At 47.8% G+C, this 21,374-nt stretch overlaps 1 protein-coding gene across 4 annotated transcripts in view; it reads right to left on the bottom strand.

The window, feature by feature from the left end:
- LOC110491229 (CSC1-like protein 2) overlaps positions 1 to 21,374 on the bottom strand; it is a 91,717-nt gene that overhangs the window by 4,304 nt on the left and 66,039 nt on the right. For all 4 annotated transcript variants that reach the window (XM_036946002.1, XM_036946004.1, XM_036946003.1 and 1 more), the window contains 6 exons: positions 18,670 to 18,756; positions 17,427 to 17,492; positions 14,872 to 15,034; positions 14,276 to 14,381; positions 10,374 to 10,541; positions 9,012 to 9,127 (listed from right to left, as the gene is read on the bottom strand). In XM_036946002.1, the coding sequence (XP_036801897.1) occupies positions 9,012 to 9,127; positions 10,374 to 10,541; positions 14,276 to 14,381; positions 14,872 to 15,034; positions 17,427 to 17,492; positions 18,670 to 18,756 (706 nt within the window). The remainder of the gene's footprint in view (positions 1 to 9,011; positions 9,128 to 10,373; positions 10,542 to 14,275; positions 14,382 to 14,871; positions 15,035 to 17,426; positions 17,493 to 18,669; positions 18,757 to 21,374) is intronic.

The raw sequence follows: 21,374 nt of genomic DNA, 5'->3' as shown, positions 1-21,374 counted from the left end.
TAACATGTCCTTAGAGACAACCCTTTACAGAACACAGCTACAGTAACGTGTCCATAGAGACAACCCTTTACAGAACACAGCTACAGTAACGTGTCCTTAGAGACAACCCTTTACAGAACACAGCTACAGTAACGTGTCCATAGAGACAACCCTTTACAGAACACAGCTACAGTAACGTGTCCATAGAGACAACCCTTTACAGAACACAGCTACAGTAACGTGTCCATAGAGACAACCCTTTACAGGACACAGCTACAGTAACGTGTGCATAGAGACAACCCTTTACAGAACACAGCTACAGTAACGTGTCCATAGAGACAACCCTTTACAGAACACAGCTACAGTAACGTGTCCTTAGAGACAACCCTTTACAGAACACAGCTACAGTAACGTGTCCTTAGAGACAACCCTTTACAGGACACAGCTACAGTAACGTGTGCATAGAGACAACCCTTTACAGAACACAGCTACAGTAACGTGTCCATAGAGACAACCCTTTACAGAACACAGCTACAGTAACGTGTCCTTAGAGACAACCCTTTACAGAACACAGCTACAGTAACGTGTCCTTAGAGACAACCCTTTACAGAACACAGCTACAGTAACGTGTCCATAGAGACAACCCTTTACAGAACACAGCTACAGTAACGTGTCCTTAGAGACAACCCTTTACAGAACACAGCTACAGTAACGTGTCCATAGAGACAACCCTTTACAGAACACAGCTACAGTAACGTGTCCATAGAGACAACCCTTTACAGAACACAGCTACAGTAACGTGTCCATAGAGACAACCCTTTACAGAACACAGCTACAGTAACGTGTCCTTAGAGACAACCCTTTACAGAACACAGCTACAGTAACGTGTCCATAGAGACAACCCTTTACAGAACACAGCTACAGTAACGTGTCCATAGAGACAACCCTTTACAGAACACAGCTACAGTAACGTGTCCATAGAGACAACCCTTTACAGAACACAGCTACAGTAACGTGTCCATAGAGACAACCCTTTACAGAACACAGCTACAGTAACGTGTCCATAGAGACAACCCTTTACAGAACACAGCTACAGTAACGTGTCCATAGAGACAACCCTTTACAGAACACAGCTACAGTAACGTGTCCATAGAGACAACCCTTTACAGAACACAGCTACAGTAACGTGTCCATAGAGACAACCCTTTACAGAACACAGCTACAGTAACGTGTCCATAGAGACAACCCTTTACAGAACACAGCTACAGTAACGTGTCCATAGAGACAACCCTTTACAGAACACAGCTACAGTAACGTGTCCATAGAGACAACCCTTTACAGAACACAGCTACAGTAACGTGTCCATAGAGACAACCCTTTACAGAACACAGCTACAGTAACGTGTCCATAGAGACAACCCTTTACAGAACACAGCTACAGTAACGTGTCCATAGAGACAACCCTTTACAGAACACAGCTACAGTAACGTGTCCATAGAGACAACCCTTTACAGAACACAGCTACAGTAACGTGTCCATAGAGACAACCCTTTACAGAACACAGCTACAGTAACGTGTCCATAGAGACAACCCTTTACAGAACACAGCTACAGTAACGTGTCCATAGAGACAACCCTTTACAGAACACAGCTACAGTAACGTGTCCATAGAGACAACCCTTTACAGAACACAGCTACAGTAACGTGTCCATAGAGACAACCCTTTACAGAACACAGCTACAGTAACGTGTCCATAGAGACAACCCTTTACAGAACACAGCTACAGTAACGTGTCCATAGAGACAACCCTTTACAGAACACAGCTACAGTAACGTGTCCATAGAGACAACCCTTTACAGAACACAGCTACAGTAACGTGTCCATAGAGACAACCCTTTACAGAACACAGCTACAGTAACGTGTCCTTAGAGACAACCCTTTACAGAACACAGCTACAGTAACGTGTCCTTAGAGACAACCCTTTACAGAACACAGCTACAGTAACGTGTCCTTAGAGACAACCCTTTACAGAACACAGCTACAGTAACGTGTCCTTAGAGACAACCCTTTACAGAACACAGCTACAGTAACGTGTCCTTAGAGACAACCCTTTACAGAACACAGCTACAGTAACGTGTCCATAGAGACAACCCTTTACAGAACACAGCTACAGTAACGTGTCCATAGAGACAACCCTTTACAGAACACAGCTACAGTAACGTGTCCATAGAGACAACCCTTTACAGAACACAGCTACAGTAACGTGTCCATAGAGACAACCCTTTACAGAACACAGCTACAGTAACGTGTCCATAGAGACAACCCTTTACAGAACACAGCTACAGTAACGTGTCCTTAGAGACAACCCTTTACAGAACACAGCTACAGTAACGTGTCCATAGAGACAACCCTTTACAGAACACAGCTACAGTAACGTGTCCATAGAGACAACCCTTTACAGAACACAGCTACAGTAACGTGTCCATAGAGACAACCCTTTACAGAACACAGCTACAGTAACGTGTCCATAGAGACAACCCTTTACAGAACACAGCTACAGTAACGTGTCCATAGAGACAACCCTTTACAGAACACAGCTACAGTAACGTGTCCATAGAGACAACCCTTTACAGAACACAGCTACAGTAACGTGTGTGCTCTGGCTTACACTATATATACACTAAAGTATGTGGACACCCCTTCAGATTAGTGGATTCGGCTATTTCAGCCAATGGAGTACACAGCCATGTAATCTCCATAGACAAACATTGGTGGTAGAATGGCCCGTACTGAAGAGCTTAGTGACTTTCAACGTGGCACCGTCATACGATGACACCTTTCCAACAAGTCAGTTTGTTAAAATGTCTTCCCTGCTAGAGCTGATTCGGTCAACTGTAAGTGCTGTTGTTGTGAAGTGGAAACGTCTAGGAGTAACAACGACTCAGCCGGAAAGTGGTAGGCCACACAAGCTCTCAGAACAGGACCGCCAAGTGCTTGTCGACACCGGTGTGGAAGAGAGGAGCAACAACATCACCTGTCCTCGGTTGCAACACTCACTACCGAGTTCCGATAACTGTTCGTCGAGAGCTTCATGAAATGGGTTTCCGTGGCCGAGCAGCCGCACACAAGCCTAAGATCACCATGCGCAATGCTAAGCGTCGGTTGGAGTGGTGTAAAGCTTGTTGTCATTGGACTCTGGAGCAGTGGAAACACGTTCTCTGGAGTGATGAATCACGCTTCACCATCTGGCAGTCCGACTGATAAATCTGGGTTTGGCGATGCCAGGAGAATACTACCTGCCCCAATCCACAGTGCCAACTGTACAGGAATAATGGTCTGAGGCTGTTTTTCATGGTTCGGGCCCCTTGGTTCCAGTTAAGGGAAATCTTAATGCTACAGCATCCAATTACATTCTTGACGATTCAGTGCTTCCAACTCTGTGGCAACAGTTTGGAGAAGGCCCTTTCCTGTATCATGACGTTGCCCTCTTTGGGTACAGCGAGCACTATTCTCTCCTCCCTCTGCACCATCCCCCTCCCTCTGTCTCTCCTACACCCACACTGCTGCAACCTCAGGTCGTAAATTCCTGGAGGAGAATCCTGCCTCATGGCCAGACAGTATAGAGAGAGTGAGTTTCATAAGAGAGAACAAATTAATTTCTTCCACAGCCTAGAACTGGAGAACATTCATGTTCTGGAGGAGGTATAAAAGATCGGTGAAGTAACAAGCTACGAACTGGTCCGTTTGGTACAATTTTGTGAAACTCGTGAGAGACAATACGACCACATTAACATAACGCTGTTTATATAATAGCCTCAGATATGAGGTTTACATCCAATTGTTGTATAAAATGAATGAGTAAAGATGAAACTATTGGTGAAATTATGTAATGTGATTTTAGACTGTTTAACTCTTGAGAGAGTTAACTCAAGAGCCCCCTGAGCACAGGCAGGACCCGGCGTCATGGGACCGCCCCCTGAGCACAGGCAGGACCCGGCGTCATGGGACCGCCCCCTGAGCACAGGCAGGACCCGGCGTCATGGGACCGCCCCCTGAGCACAGGCAGGACCCGGCGTCATGGGACCGCCCCCTGAGCAGGACCCGGCGTCATGGGACCGCCCCCTGAGAACAGGCAGGACCCGGCTTCATGGGACCGCCCCCTGAGCAGGACCCGGCGTCATGGGACTGCCCCCTGAGCACAGGCAGGACCCGGCGTCATGGGACCGCCCCCTGAGCACAGGCAGGACCCGGCGTCATTGGACCGCCCCTGAGCATAGGCAGGACCCGGCGTCATGGGACCGCCCCCTGAGCAGGACCCGGCGTCATGGGACCGCCCCCTGAGCAGGACCCGGCGTCATGGGACCGCCCCCTGAGCACAGGCAGGACCCGGCTTCATGGGACCGCCCCCTGAGCAGGACCCGGCGTCATGGGACCGCCCCCTGAGCAGGACCCGGCGTCATGGGACCGCCCCCTGAGCAGGACCCGGCGTCATGGGACCGCCCCCTGAGCACAGGCAGGACCCGGCGTCATGGGACCGCCCCCTGAGCACAGGCAGGACCCGGCGTCATTGGACCGCCCCTGAGCATAGGCAGGACCCGGCGTCATGGGACCGCCCCCTGAGCAGGACCCGGCGTCATGGGACCGCCCCCTGAGCAGGACCCGGCGTCATGGGACCGCCCCCTGAGCACAGGCAGGACCCGGCTTCATGGGACCGCCCCCTGAGCAGGACCCGGCGTCATGGGACCGCCCCCTGAGCATAGGCAGGACCCGGCGTCATGGGACCGCCCCCTGAGCAGGACCCGGCGTCATGGGACCGCCCCCTGAGCAGGACCCGGCGTCATGGGACCGCCCCCTGAGCACAGGCAGGACCCGGCGTCTTGGGACCGCCCCCTGAGCACAGGCAGGACCCGGCGTCATGGGACCGCCCCCTGAGCACAGGCAGGACCCGGCGTCATGGGACCGCCCCCTGAGCAGGACCCGGCGTCATGGGACCGCCCCCTGAGCAGGACCCGGCGTCATGGGACCGCCCCCTGAGCACAGGCAGGACCCGGCCCTTTTCTATGTTCCGAATAAAACCCCCACCTGGGTTTTCCTACTTCAGACCAGCTTACCTCGATAACGAGAGGTTTGAGACCAGACTAGTACCTCTATCACAGAAGGAAAATTAGGTTTAAGTAGATTGCTGAATCCTTTAACTATCCCACGTGGTCAAACTCTTAGACTATCGATACCGACAGAATAAGAACAAGTCTTTGACATGAATTGCTATTCAATGTGTTTCTATGGGCTATAGTTGTAAAGGCCAAATCAAGATTATATCAAAATGTTGTTGTTTTGGGGGGGGGGGGGGGGGGGGGGGTTCCCCCTAAAGGGGTCCTAAAATTCTAAATCAAATAGCTAAACGTTCCATGTTATGACCATCTTAAAACAATTCCACGTGTGTTAGCTAGGAGAGGCTACAGGCAACAGACTGAAGAGCAGGCCAGTGTGAGGGAGAGAGAGAGGAGAGGGTAGGCAGAACTGTGTACATATGTTAACTAGGAGAGTCTACAGCCAACAGACCGAAGAGCAGTAGTTGAAGTGTACCTATGATGAAAATTACAGGCCTCTCATCTTTTTAAGTGGGAGAACTTGCACAATTGGTGGCTGACTAAATACTTTTTTGCCCCACTGTATGTCTTGGTAAGCTGTATCTTACAATGTCTCGTCTTGAATGCCTCTCAAACAGTAGAGCCTAAAGTTCACCTCATCCCCTCTGGTTTGATTTAAAATGACACAACTTTCCCCGGGGGCCTTCGTAGCTCATTATCTGGTTCGGATACAACCAGGAAAATAATCTGTTTTGTGATAACTGCACTGTGATTTTATTTTGTGGGGAAAACATTGGGATTTTTCTTACCGTTAAACGATCCCAACGTTGTTTTAACATGTAAACGTTCACACCTCTAGAACCTAAGTTTCCTCCAATGAGATCATAAGATTGTAATAATATACTAATATGTCTATGAATGCATAATTTATGCATAATTTGTCTCATATTGCATTCGGGATCCTTACGGTACAAGATATTGTGTTCTCAGTTACTTTCCTGGCTCAATTCATGAACTATAAAACACTTCAACATTATAAATAAGAAGAGACTCTCTGGCGAGTGTTTTCTGTACCTTGTAGTTGTGAAATAAAATAAGAAGTGTTTTCTGTACCTTGTAGTTGTGAAATAAAATAATAAGAAGTGTTTTTTGTACCTTGTAGTTGTGAAATAAAATAATAAGTGTTTTCTGTACCTTGTAGTTGTGAAATAAAATAATAAGTGTTTTTTTTACCTTGTAGTTGTGAAATAAAATAATAAGAAGTGTTTTCTGTACCTTGTAGTTGTGAAATAAAATAATAAGTGTTTTTTGTACCTTGTAGTTGTGAAATAAAATAATAAGAAGTGTTTTTTGTACCTTGTAGTTGTGAAATAAAATAATAAGTGTTTTCTGTACCTTGTAGTTGTGAAATAAAATAATAAGTGTTTTTTTTGTACCTTGTAGTTGTGAAATAAAATAACAAGTGTTTTCTGTACCTTGTAGTTGTGAAATAAAATAATAAGTGTTTTTTTTGTACCTTGTAGTTGTGAAATAAAATAATAAGAAGTGTTTTTGTACCTTGTAGTTGTGAAATAAAATAATAAGAAGTGTTTTTTGTACCTTGTAGTTGTGAAATAAAATAAGAAGTGTTTTTTGTACCTTGTAGTTGTGAAATAAAATAATAAGAAGTGTTTTTTTGTACCTTGTAGTTGTGAAATAAAATAAGAAGTGTTTTTTGTACCTTGTAGTTGTGAAAGTGTTTTTTGTACCTTGTAGTTGTGAAATAAAATAATAAGAAGTGTTTTCTGTACCTTGTAGTTGTGAAATAAAATAATAAGAAGTGTTTTTTGTACCTTGTAGTTGTGAAATAAAATAATAAGAAGTGTTTTTTTTGTACCTTGTAGTTGTGAAATAAAATAATAAGAAGTGTTTTTTGTACCTTGTAGTTGTGAAATAAAATAATAAGAAGTGTTTTTTGTACCTTGTAGTTGTGAAATAAAATAATAAGTGTTTTTTGTACCTTGTAGTTGTGAAATAAAATAATAAGAAGTGTTTTTTGTACCTTGTAGTTGTGAAATAAAATAATAAGTGTTTTTTGTACCTTGTAGTTGTGAAATAAAATAAGAAGTGTTTTTTTTGTACCTTGTAGTTGTGAAATAAAATAAGAAGTGTTTTTTGTACCTTGTAGTTGTGAAATAAAATAAGAAGTGTTTTTTTTGTACCTTGTAGTTGTGAAATAAAATAAGAAGTGTTTTTTTTGTACCTTGTAGTTGTGAAATAAAATATTAAGTGTTTTTTGTACCTTGTAGTTGTGAAATAAAATAAGAAGTGTTTTTTTTGTACCTTGTAGTTGTGAAATAAAATAAGAAGTGTTTTTTGTACCTTGTAGTTGTGAAATAAAATAAGAAGTGTTTTTTTGTACCTTGTAGTTGTGAAATAAAATAAGAAGTGTTTTTTTGTACCTTGTAGTTGTGAAATAAAATAATAAGAAGTGTTTTTTTGTACCTTGTAGTTGTGAAATAAAATAATAAGAAGTGTTTTTTTGTACCTTGTAGTTGTGAAATAAAATAATAAGAAGTGTTTTTTTGTACCTTGTAGTTGTGAAATAAAATAATAAGAAGTGTTTTTTTGTACCTTGTAGTTGTGAAATAAAATAATAAGTGTTTTTTTTGTACCTTGTAGTTGTGAAATAAAATAATAAGAAGTGTTTTTTGTACCTTGTAGTTGTGAAATAAAATAATAAGAAGTGTTTTTTGTACCTTGTAGTTGTGAAATAAAATAATAAGAAGTGTTTTTTGTACCTTGTAGTTGTGAAATAAAATAATAAGAAGTGTTTTTTTGTACCTTGTAGTTGTGAAATAAAATAATAAGAAGTGTTTTTTGTACCTTGTAGTTGTGAAATAAAATAATAATAAGTGTTTTTTGTACCTTGTAGTTGTGAAATAAAATAATAAGAAGTGTTTTTTGTACCTTGTAGTTGTGAAATAAAATAAGAAGTGTTTTTTTGTACCTTGTAGTTGTGAAATAAAATAATAAGAAGTGTTTTTTGTACCTTGTAGTTGTGAAATAAAATAAGAAGAAGTGTTTTTTGTACCTTGTAGTTGTGAAATAAAATAATAAGAAGTGTTTTTTGTACCTTGTAGTTGTGAAATAAAATAAGAAGTGTTTTTTGTACCTTGTAGTTGTGAAATAAAATAAGAAGTGTTTTTTGTACCTTGTAGTTGTGAAATAAAATAAGAAGTGTTTTTTGTACCTTGTAGTTGTGAAATAAAATAAGAAGTGTTTTTTGTACCTTGTAGTTGTGAAATAAAATAAGAAGTGTTTTCTGTACCTTGTAGTTGTGAAATAAAATAATAAGAAGTGTTTTTTGTACCTTGTAGTTGTGAAATAAAATAAGAAGTGTTTTTTGTACCTTGTAGTTGTGAAATAAAATAATAATAAGTGTTTTTTGTACCTTGTAGTTGTGAAATAAAATAAGAAGTGTTTTTTGTACCTTGTAGTTGTGAAATAAAATAAGAAGTGTTTTTTGTACCTTGTAGTTGTGAAATAAAATAAGAAGTGTTTTTTTTGTACCTTGTAGTTGTGAAATAAAATAAGAAGTGTTTTTTGTACCTTGTAGTTGTGAAATAAAATAAGAAGTGTTTTTTGTACCTTTTAGTTGTGAAATAAAATAAGTGTTTTTTGTACCTTGTAGTTGTGAAATAAAATAAGAAGTGTTTTTTGTACCTTGTAGTTGTGAAATAAAATAATAAGTGTTTTTTGTACCTTGTAATTGTGAAATAAAATAATAAGTGTTTTTTGTACCTTGTAGTTGTGAAATAAAATAAGAAGTGTTTTTTTGTACCTTGTAGTTGTGAAATAAAATAAGAAGTGTTTTTTTGTACCTTGTAGTTGTGAAATAAAATAAGAAGTGTTTTTTTTGTACCTTGTAGTTGTGAAATAAAATAAGAAGTGTTTTTTTGTACCTTGTAGTTGTGAGCGCTGAGATATTTGAAGTGTCCGAAGCAGACATGGGACAAGCAGACGATGATGGTGATGATCAGAACGATGAAGGTAAACATAGAGGTAGGGGCTGAGAAACCTGAAAGGGAAGAGAATCAACATGTCAGTAGGATGCGTTCCCTACGGTCCCTAGTCAAAAGCAGTGCACTACATCGGGAATGAGGTTCCATTTGTGGTTCAGTGGTCTGAGGTACTGCATCTCGGTGCTAGAGGCGTCACTACAGACCTTGGTTCAGAGGGGCGTCACTACAGACCCTGGTTCAGTGGTCTGAGGTACTGCATCTCAGTGCTGGAGACGTCAATACAGACCCTGGTTCAGAGAGGTGTCACTACAGACCCTGGTTCATTGGTCTGAGGTACTGGCATCTCAGTGCTAGAGGTGTCACTACAGACCCTGGTTCATTGGTCTGAGGTACTGGCATCTCAGTGCTAGAGGCGTCACTACAGACCCCGGTTCAGAGGGGCGTCACTACAGACCCTGGTTCATTGGTCTGAGGTACTGGCATCTCAGTGCTAGAGGTGTCACTACAGACCCTAGTTCAGTGGTCTGAGGTACTGCATCTCAGTGCTGGAGACGTCAATACAGACCCCGGTTCAGAGGGGCGTCACTACAGACCCTGGTTCATTGGTCTGAGGTACTGGCATCTCAGTGCTAGAGGTGTCACTACAGACCCTAGTTCAGTGGTCTGAGGTACTGCATCTCAGTGCTAGAGGCGTCACTACAGACCCCGGTTCAGAGGGGCGTCACTACAGACCCTGGTTCATTGGTCTGAGGTACTGGCATCTCAGTGCTAGAGGTGTCACTACAGACCCTAGTTCAGTGGTCTGAGGTACTGCATCTCAGTGCTAGAGGCGTCACTACAGACCCCGGTTCAGAGGGGCGTCACTACAGACCCTGGTTCATTGGTCTGAGGTACTGCATCTCAGTGCTAGAGGTGTGACTACAAACCCTGGTTCAGTGGTCTGAGGTACTGCATCTCAGTGCTAGAGGCGTCACTACAGACCCCGGTTCAGAGGGGCGTCACTACAGACCCTGGTTCAGTGGTCTGAGGTACTGCATCTCAGTGCTAGAGGCATCACTACAGACTATGGTTCGATTCCAGGATGTATCATAAACGGCTGCGATTGGGAATCCCATTGGGCGGCGTACAATTGGCCCAGCGTCATTAGGGTTTTCCCGGGGTAGGCCGCCATTGTAAATAAGAATTTGTTCTTAACTGACTTGAAAAGTTAAATAAAGGTTCAATAAATTAACGTGACACACCCTATAAATATGAGATAGCCAGGTTGTGACCCAGAACGGCCACAAGATGGCGAACTCGTACCTGTGCGGAGAGTGGAGAAGAACAGGAGCCAGAAGAGACAGAGGATAGGTGCTGCCACCACCTGGTTGACGGCCCCAGAGTGGATCTTCTTGTCCAGCTTGGAGGGAAGGTAGGCATAGTACATGTTGTAGCGATCTGCCAGGTGCTTCAACAGCATGTACATCAGACCTGGAGAGAGGGAGGGAGGGGGGAGCAGAAAGAGAGGAGAGGGAGGAAGGTGGAGGAGAGAGAGAGAGAGGAGAGGGAGGAAGGTGGAGGAGAGAGAGAGGGAGAAGAGGAAGGAAGGTGGAGGAGAGAGAGAGAGAGGAGAGGGAGGAAGGTTGGAGGAGAGAGAGAGAGAGGAGAGGGAGGAAGGTGGAGAGAGAGAGAGAGGAGTGGGAGGAAGGTGGAGGAGAGAGAGAGAGAGGAGAGGGAGGAAGGTGGAGGAAAGAGAGAGAGAGGAAAGGGAGGAAGGTGGAGGAGAGAGAGAGGGAGGAAGGTGGAGGAGAGAGAGAGGGAGGAAGGTGGAGGAGAGAGAGAGGGAGGAAGGTGGAGGAGAGAGAGAGAGGAAGGAAGGTGGAGGAGAGAGAGAGAGAGAGGAAGGAAGGTGGAGGAGAGAGAGAGAGGAGAGGGAGGAAGGTGGAGGAGAGAGAGAGAGGTGAGGGAGGAAGGTGGAGGAGAGAGAGAGAGGAGAAGGAGGAAGGTGGAAAGAGAGAGAGGAGAGGGAGGAAGGCAGAGAAGAGAAAGAGTGCAAGTGAGCAAAAGAGAGAAAGAGGGAGGGAGAGAGGGCGAGAAAGGGGGAGGTGGGAGGATAGCGAGAAAGAGGAGCAGAGACAGACAGTGAGTCTAACTATCTTCTCCATACAGGACCCTACAGGGACAATACAGGGGTCCTCTCCCTCTTCATTATGGGCGGCAGCTTAGCCTAGTGGTTAGAGTGTTGGACTAGTAACCGGAAAGTTGCAAGATCGAATCCCCGAGCTGACAAGGTAAAAATCTGTCGTTCTGCCCCAGTTAACCCACTGTTCCTAGGTCGTCATTGAAAATAAGAATTTGTTCTTGACTGACTTGCCTAGTTAAAGAAAGATAAAATAATTTTTTAAAACAAGTATCCAAAATGTGTTCATACACGCAATATTGACTGTCAAACATTGCTTTTATCGCTACTCTCTTAGCTGTTACGGGTGCAGTCATGACCGACTGTCACTGTGCAGTTTAATCTCTACGGCAGTGGTACTCAGAGGCTGTGTGATAGAAACCAGTGGTACTCAGAGGCTGTGTGATAGAAACCAGTGATACTCAGAGGCTGTGTGATAGAAACCAGTGATACTCTGAGGCTGTGTGATAGAAACCAGTGTTACTCAGAGGCTGTGTGATAGAAACCAGTGATACTCTGAGGCTGTGTGATAGAAACCAGTGATACTCTGAGGCTGTGTGATAGAAACCAGTGATACTCTGAGGCTGTGTGATAGAAACCAGTGATACTCAGAGGCTGTGTGATAGAAACCAGTGATACTCAGAGGCTGTGTGATAGAAACCAGTGATACTCTGAGGCTGTGTGATAGAAACCAGTGGTACTCTGAGGCTGTGTGATAGAAACCAGTGATACTCTGAGGCTGTGTGATAGAAACCAGTATTACTCTGAGGCTGTGTGATAGAAACCAGTGTTACTCAGAGGCTGTGTGACCTAGTCAGACTGAACAGCTTGTTCTTCCAGGAGAAATTAAAAGATTCATATCCACTTTGTTTGAGCTGTGAGCCGCTCCAATTGCTAAACACATGAAACAGCAGAAACCCCCATCACTGTCTACCAACCAGCTCCTCATCACTGTCTACCCCCCAGCTCCTCATCACTGTCTACCCCCCCAGCTCCTCAACACTGTCTACCCAACAGTTCCTCATCACTGTCTACCCCCCAGCTCCTCATCATTGTCTACCCCCAAGCTCCTCATCACTGTCTACCCCCCAGCTCCTCATCACTGTCTACCCCCCCAGCTCCTCAACACTGTCTACCCCCCAGCTTCTCATCACTGTCTACCCCCCCAGCTCCTCAACACTGTCTACCCCCCAGTTCCTCATCACTGTCTACCTCCCCAGCTCCTCAACACTGTCTACCCCCCAGCTCCCCATCACTGTCTACCCCCCAGCTCCCCATCACTGTCTACCCCCCAGCTCCTCATCACTGTCTACCAACCAGCTCCTCAACACTGTCTACCCCCCCAGCTCCTCATCACTGTCTACCAACCAGCTCCTCATCACTGTCTACCCCCCCAGCTCCTCATCACTGTCTACCCCCCCAGCTCCTCAACACTGTCTACCCCCCAGCTCCTCATCACTGTCTACCAACCAGCTCCTCATCACTGTCTACCCCCCCAGCTCCTCAACACTGTCTACCCCCCAGCTTCTCATCACTGTCTACCCCCCCAGCTCCTCAACACTGTCTACCCCCCCAGCTTCCCATCACTGTCTACCCAACAGCTCCTCATCACTGTCTACCCCCTGGCTCCTCATCACTGTCTACCCCCCAGCTCCCCATCACTGTCTACCCCCCAGCTCCTCATCACTGTCTACCCAACAGCTCCTCATCACTGTCTACCCCCCAGCTCCTCATCATTGTCTACCCCCCAGCTCCTCATCACTGTCTACCCACCCAGCTCCTCATCACTGTCTACCAACCAGCTCCTCATCACTGTCTACCCCCCAGCTCCTCATCACTGTCTACCCCCCAGCTCCCCATCACTGTCTACCCCCCAGCTCTCCATCACTGTCTACCCCCCAGCTCCCCATCACTGTCTACCCCCCAGCTCTCCATCACTGTCTACCCCCCAGCTCCTCATCACTGTCTACCCCCCAGCTCCTCATCACTGTCTACCCACCAGCTCCCCATCACTGTCTACCCCCCAGCTCTCCATCACTGTCTACCCCCCCAGCTCCTCATCAATGTCTACCCCCCCCAGCTCCCCAACACTGTCTACCCCCCAGCTCCTCATCACTGTCTACCCCCCAGCTCCATATTACTGTCTACCCCCCCAGCTCCTCAACACTGTCTACCCACCAGCTCCTCAACACTGTCTACCCCAACCAGCGGCTGGTTAGGGGATGATGCTGGCTGACCACAGCTGAGTAGACCAGCGGCTGGTTAGGGGATGATGCTGGCTGACCACAGCTGAGTAGACCAGCGGCTGGTTAGGGGATGATGCTGGCTGACCACAGCTGAGTAGACCAGCGGCTGGTTAGGGGATGATGCTGGCTGACCACAGCTGAGTAGACTAGCGGCTGGTTAGGGGATGATGCTGGCTGACCACAGCTGAGTAGACTAGCGGCTGGTTAGGGGATGATGCTGGCTGACCACAGCTGAGTAGACTAGCGGCTGGTTAGGGGATGATGCTGGCTGACCACAGCTGAGTAAACTAGCGGCTGGTTAGGGGATGATGCTGGCTGACCACAGTTGAGTAGACTAGCGGCTGGTTAGGGGATGATGCTGGCTGACCACAGCTGAGTAGACTAGCGGCTGGTTAGGGGATGATGCTGGCTGACCACAGCTGAGTAGACTAGCGGCTGGTTAGGGGATGATGCTGGCTGACCACAGCTGAGTAGACTAGCGGCTGGTTAGGGGATGATGCTGGCTGACCACAGCTGAGTAGACTATTGGCTGGTTAGGGGATGATGCTGGCTGACCACAGCTGAGTAGACTAGCGGCTGGTTAGGGGATGATGCTGGCTGACCACAGCTGAGTAGACTAGCGGCTGGTTAGGGGATGATGCTGGCTGACCACAGCTGAGTAGACTAGCGGCTGGTTAGGGGATGATGCTGGCTGACCACAGCTGAGTAGACTAGCGGCTGGTTAGGGGATAATGCTGGCTGACCACAGCTGAGTAGACTAGCGGCTGGTTAGGGGATGATGCTGGCTGACCACAGCTCACCGAAGGGGACGATGATTGGACAGGTGATGCTGTATGTCATGACCACAGTGAAGACACACATCATCCAGGCATAGGCCGCCCCGAACTGGAACTCATACGCCTGGTGCTGCAGAGCATAGAAATAGAGTTATAGAACTGGAACTCATACATTTGGTGCTGTAAAGTATAGAAATAAAATATTAGAACGGCAACTCATTCGCATAGTGCTGCAGAACGTAGAGATATAATTATAGAATTAGAAAACTTGATGCAGAGACACACACATTAACAGGAGGATATTATCATATGTCCTTAGGGAAGCCTCAGTTCAACAAAAGCATAGCTTGTCATGGTTGGGGTTCATTCCATTTCAATTTAGGAAGTAAATTGAAATTCGAATTTCCTCATTGCTCTCCTTATTGGAGGCTTGACTCCGCCCCCAAATCTGTACATTTATTCTCATTGTTAGAGCGGTCAGTCGACTATCTTGTCACTTTGATATAACTTTGTGCAGCCCAGATGCGATGTAGTTTATTATGAGATGTAGTTAGTTATGAGATGTAGTTTATTATGTGACTGAGGTCTTCCTGGCTACCAGGTGGCGCTCCTCTACTCACCCTCTTGACGTTGCGTCTCTCGGCAGCAGAGCGAGCCAGACACAGCCGGGTCATATACATGAGCAGACCAGGGATCCTCAGCAGATCCATGGCGTTACCGATGAACGCCGACGCGATGACATAGTTCACAAAGAACGCCCCGTTGTCAGGCAGGAACACACACCTGGTAGGGGGGGGGGGGGACAGGAAATCAGGAAATTACATCACAATAATAACATACCTTTTTCACACTATCGTGTCAACCAGAACCATCCTACGCTGGATTGGATATGTTCTGTTCTAGGCACATGACCATTTCCAGCATGTTTGTGAAACGATGTGGGACGTGTCGCCAGGCCAGTCCAGTACCGGTCGGAACAATAGTGCAAAAGGGGAGTATTAAAGACTAACTTCCTCCTAGAGGACTAAACTAAAACCCAAAGATCAGACAGATCCGTAAAGACACAATATGATGAGAGAATATGGATTCTGATTGTCAGGTGACAATGATCTCCTCTAGCACAAACAAGGCTAAGATAAGAAATACAATGTTAGATTATGAGGGATGGGGGGGCGAAGACAGGAAATGACATCACAACAACAATATTACTCACTGAATCTCAGACCCTAGGCACTTGTGAGACAATTGAAATGGTGTGGTAACTCATTCTAACCCTGTTGGCTAGGTGTGGCAACTCATTCTAATGACTAACCCCCAACCGCCAGGCTCCAACCCCCACCGCCAGGCTCCAACCCCCACCGCCAGGCTCCAACCCCCACCGCCAGGCTCTAACCCCCATCACCAGGCTCCAACCCCCACCCCCAGGCTCCAACCCCCACCGCCAGGCTCTAACCCCCACCGCCAGGCTCCAACCCCCACCGCCAGGCTCCAACCCCCACCGCCAGGCTCTAACCCCCACCGCCAGGCTCTAACCCCCACCGCCAGGCTCTAACCCCCACCGCCAGGCTCTAACCTCCACCGCCAGGCTCTAACCCCCACCGCCAGGCTCCAACCCCCACCGCCAGGCTCCAACCCCCACCGCCAGGCTCCAACCCCCACCGCCAGGCTCCAACCCCCACCGCCAGGCTCCAACCCCCACCACCAGGCTCCAACCCCCATCCCCAGGCTCCAATCCCCACCGCCAGGCTCTAACCCCCACCACCGCCAGGCTCTAACCCCCACCACCGCCAGGCTCTAACCCCCACCACCGCCAGGCTCTAACCCCCACCGCCAGGCTCTAACCCCCACCGCCAGGCTCCAACCCCCACCACCGCCAGGCTCTAACCCCCACCGCCAGGCTCTAACCCCCACCGCCAGGCTCCAACCCCCACCGCCAGGCTCCAACCCCCACCACCAGGCTCCAACCCCCATCCCCAGGCTCCAACCCCCACCGCCAGGCTCCAATCCCCACCGCCAGGCTCTAACCCCCACCACCGCCAGGCTCTAACCCCCACCACCGCCAGGCTCTAACCCCCACCACCGCCAGGCTCTAACCCCCACCACCGCCAGGCTCTAACCCCCACCGCCAGGCTCTAACCCCACCACCAGGCTCCAACCCCCACCGCCAGGCTCCAACCCCCACCGCCAGGCTCCAACCCCCATCGCCAGGCTCTAACCCCCAACACCAGGCTCCAACCCCCACCACCAGGCTCCAACCCCATGAAATTTAGATCTGGACCTTAAAGTCAGTTTCACTCTTCCCCTATAATCTGGTCTGATTTAGACCTGGGACACCAGGTTGACTGATTTAGACCAGGGACACCAGGTGGACTGATTTAGGCCTGGGACACCAGGCGGTCTGATTTAGACCTGGGACACCAGGCGGTCTGATTTAGACCTGGGACACCAGGCGGTCTGATTTAGGCCTGGGACACCAGGTGGTCTGATTTAGACCTGGGATATAGACCTGGGACACCAGGTGGTCTGATTTAGACCTGGGATATAGACCTGGGACACCAGGTGGTCTGATTTAGACCTGGGACACCAGGTGGTCTGATTTAGACCTGGGATTTAGACACGGGACACCAGGTGGTCTGATTTAGACCTGGGACCTGTGTGGCCTCTTCCTAAAAGACTAAGTTAAACAAAGACCAGCTGGCTCCATTAGGGACACATCAGAGTAGATGGTGTTCTAATTATAGACAGGTCGAAGATAGATAACTGTTACAGACACCACTAAGATAAGACTGGCAGCTTTAGATTGCGAGCCAGAACGTGGCCCGACGAGCCAGAACGTGGCCCGACGAGCCAGAACGTGGCCCGACGAGCCAGAACGTAGCCCGACGAGCCAGAAAGTGGCCCGACGAGCCAGAACGTGGCCCGACGAGCCAGAACGTGGCCCGACGAGCCAGAACGTGGCCCGATGAGCCAGAACGTGGCCCGACGAGCCAGAACGTAGCCCGACGAGCCAGAAAGTGGCCCGACGAGCCAGAACGTAGCCAGAACGTAGCCCGACGAGCCAGAACGTGGGACAGCAGAGACCACAGTGCACAAGCTAAAGGCTCAAAGCTCCCTAGATGGCGGGAACCTAGAACCTAGGAAGAAACATAGAGAGGAACTAGGAACTGTTACTTACTCAAACCTCACGGCAGCGTCAGCCAGGAAGCGCTTGTCAAACAGCCATCGGAAGAAAACGTCCAGACTGGAAGGAAGAAGGAAACAGTCAGAGGAATTGGAGTATAATGATCATATTAAGAGTCCATGGGACCATAAAGGGACAGACTCTAAACACTCAAAAAAATGGGACATGATGTGAATCTGCTTGGCACTCAGCATTAAGGAGGTGGATTGTGGGTAAGGCCCTGTGATAGACCAGTGCCCTGTCCAGGGGGTGTCCTGGTACATCAAGCCGTCTCACTACCGAAACAGGAGATAGACTAGTGTCCTGTCCAGGGGATGTCCTGGTACATCAAGCCGTCTCACTACAGAAACAGGAGATAGACTAGTGTCCTGTCTAGGGGGTGTCCTGGTACATCAAGCCGTCTCACTACAGAAACAGGAGATAGACTAGTGTCCTGGTACATCAAGCCGTCTCACTACAGAAACAGGAGATAGACTAGTGTCCTGTCTAGGGGGTGTCCTGGTACATCAAGCCGTCTCACTACAGAAACAGGAGATAGACTAGTGTCCTGGTACATCAAGCTGTCTCACTACAGAAACAGGAGATAGACTAGTGTCCTGTCCAGGGGGTGTCCTGGTACATCAAGCTGTCTCTCTACAGAAACAGGAGATAGACTAGTGTCCTGTCCAGGGGGTGTCCTGGTACATCAAGCCGTCTCACTACAGAAACAGGAGATAGGCTCCTTGCCCTATGGGCTATTTCTGGCTCATACAAGGCTTCTTATAGGATTGAAAGTTCCATTGAAAGAACATTTTGGTCCATGGATAGGCCAGGATCTGTGTTCGGGAAACTGTCCCAAAACGTTGTAGCAACGCCAGGATAGTGGGTTCGATTCCCGGGACCACATCTATGTCAAATGTATGCCTACTTATATATATATATATATATATTTGTTTACTCCATGTGTAACTCTGTGTTGTTGTTTGTGTCAAACTGCTTTGCTTAATCTTGGCCAGGTCGCAGCTGTAAATGAGAACTTGTTCTCAACTAGCCTACCTGGTTAAATAAAGGTGTTCTCAACTAGCCTACCTGGTTAAATAAAGGTGTTCTCAACTAGCCTACCTGGTTAAATAAAGGTGTTCTCAACTAGCCTACCTGGTTAAATAAAGGTGTTCTCAACTTGCCTACCTGGTTAAATAAAAGGTGAAATAAAAAATAAAAAAATGTTATTAATAATTTAAAAAAATACATGTAGTACCTGCTGAGTCCTAGAGAGGGCAGCAGTAAGACCATAAAGATGAGGAAGGTATAACATTTATGCATGGTGGTCCTGTTCTCTCCAGACCTATTAGAATACACGGAAAAGTCAAAACGATCAACATTACATACAAACAGCTCTCTGTGTGGCTCTACCAGGTAAGACAGGTCCCAGATCAGTTTGTGCTGGTTTGACAAATTCCTACATACTGGACCATAGGAGTTGGAAAGACAGCACCAACAAGATCTGGGACCAGGCTAACCAGGTGGCAACAGAGAATACTTATTTAATGATATAATGTAGCTCTTCATTCATTATATATACACAGCACACAAACATCCACTGATGTCCACTCCAATACTGTACACACAGGAAAACATCCACTGATGTCCACTCCAATACTGTACACACACAAACATCCACTGATGTCCACTCCAATACTGTACACACAGGAAACAGTGTGAGTGTCTTTAGGAGAGTTGTACCAGTTGTACCAGGGGAGCAGCTTCATGCAGTTTCCGCTTGTCGGTACAAAGCCTCCCGCGGTGCCTCCTCGCGACGTTAACGGGTTGTCTTGAAACTCCAGACTAACCCGGCAGGGGATCTCGGAGCTGCGGTGTGCCTCAGAGATGCATCTGTACAAGCCCACCTCTGTGTGGGACACGCCCTGGCAGCCATCAACCACTGCCTTGTGGGTTAGTCTGGTACGACTAAAAGTTAGGGGAGCACATCCTGAGAGAAAAGCAGCGTGCTGGCCTGCGAGCGGCGGGCGGATGTCAACAGACTGGAGGTCCGGCAGCCTCCTGCAGCTGTGGAAGATACTGGTCCTCCTGGGTTTCCCCCCCCCCCCCCAGGAGAAGTGCACCCTCAAGCAGCACTTTAAATAACTTTCTTTGCGCCGCCGGTATCCTCTTCTGACCTCGGTGAAGCCATCAAACCGGAAACCGGACCAAAGCCTGGCGGCGTTGGGGTGTCTGGTGACGGGGGCAGGAGTAAATGCACCGGGAGTCCTTAAAATAAAGCCAGTGGTGCAGGGTTATTATGGGTCGCCAGCAGTTGGGAGTTGGCAGCTGCTCTCGGCAGACCCCTGTGTGACTGAGCAGCCCTATTAAGGAGCCATACTGCTCAGCCCAGCTGGGGAGAGGCCTAGAAATTGCACTCTAACTAGATAGGCTGTTACAACACACCTATCGGGAGTTCCACTCAGAGGTTGAAAAAAATGCGAAATAAAATAATTCCCCTGAAACTGGCGACACGGAACATCAGAACTCTTCTGGACACTGACGTTAATAAACGATAGACCCCAATCGGAGAACAGCTTTGATTGGTGCATAACTAAGGCGCTACAATATTGACCTTGCTGCCCTGAGTAAGACCAGGTTCCTGGGTGAAGGTTCCCTGAAAGAGGGAGGAGAAGGTTACACTTTCTTCTGGAAAGGTTACCCTCCGGGTGGACAACATCAGCACGGTGTGGGACTGGCAATTAAGAGCTTCCTTTTACCCAGCCTCACCGAAACACCTGTCGGTATAAGTGAAAGATTTGTCTCTCCGTATCCCCCAAGATGCGTTATGCTGCTCTTCTCAGTGCATACGCACCAACGTTACCATCTGAAAATGAGGCGAAGGACTGCTTCTACCAGTCACTAGATAAGGCCCTTCACCGTATCGCCAGGAATGACAAGATCTTTCTGCAGGGTGACTTCAACGCTAGGGTGGGACAGAACAACCGGATATGGAGTGGAGTTCTGGGTAGGCATGGTGTTGGTGCCGAGCATGATCTCATCGTCACTAACACCTTGTTCCAGCAGAACAACAAATATAAAACATCATGGATGCAACCCACGTTCCAAACATCGGCACCTGATCGACCAAGTCATAGTGACACTAATAACGTCCTGCTGACATGTGACATGAGGAAAGCTGGCTAAATTCCAGGTGAGAATACGTCTCCCCCCCCCGCAGAAGTCCAGTAAGAGCTGCCTGCACTGTACCCTGCTTGAGAAAGCTGCAGTAAGGGATGAGTTCCGTCGCTCTCTCGCTGAAAGGGTGAGGGAGAATGAGCCTCTTCTGAGCTCAGAGTGGGCATCTATCAGCTCAGAGGATCCCATGGACCCAGAAGTGGGCATCTATCAGCTCAGAGGATTCCATGGACCCAGAAGTGGGCATCTATCAGCACAGAGGATCCCATGGACCCAGAAGAAGGCATCTATCAGCTCAGAGGATCCCATGGACCAGAAGTGGGCATCCATTAGCTCAGAGGATCCCATGGACCCAGAAGTGGGCATCTATCAGCTCAGAGGATCCCATGGACCCTGAAGTGGGCATCTATCAGCTCAGAGGATCCCATGGACCCAGAAGTGGGCATCTATCAGCTCAGAGGATTCCATGGACCCAGGAGTGGGCATCTATCAGCTCAGAGGATTCCATGGACCCAGGAGTGGGCATCTATCAGCTCAGTGCTCTCAGGCAGAAGCCCTCTCCATTGGCTACAGGAGGTAGGAAACATCAGGATTGGTTCGATGAGCACTCGAACACCATCACAACCTTACTGGACAATATGCACAAAGCAGAAAGGGCTACCCTCCGCCAGCAATGGTGTACATCACGCAAGAAAGTGCAAACAGCCTTGCATGCCCTGCAGAACGAATGGTGGATGAATAAGGCACAGGAAATCAAAATGTATGCTGACAAAAAAAAATCTACAA

The sequence above is a fragment of the Oncorhynchus mykiss genome, chromosome 16 (assembly GCF_013265735.2).
Source record: "Oncorhynchus mykiss isolate Arlee chromosome 16, USDA_OmykA_1.1, whole genome shotgun sequence".
Taxonomy (NCBI): Eukaryota; Metazoa; Chordata; class Actinopteri; order Salmoniformes; family Salmonidae; genus Oncorhynchus; species Oncorhynchus mykiss.
The sequence above is the reverse complement of the archived record's forward strand: the minus strand, read 5'-3'. Positions and strand labels throughout refer to the sequence as shown.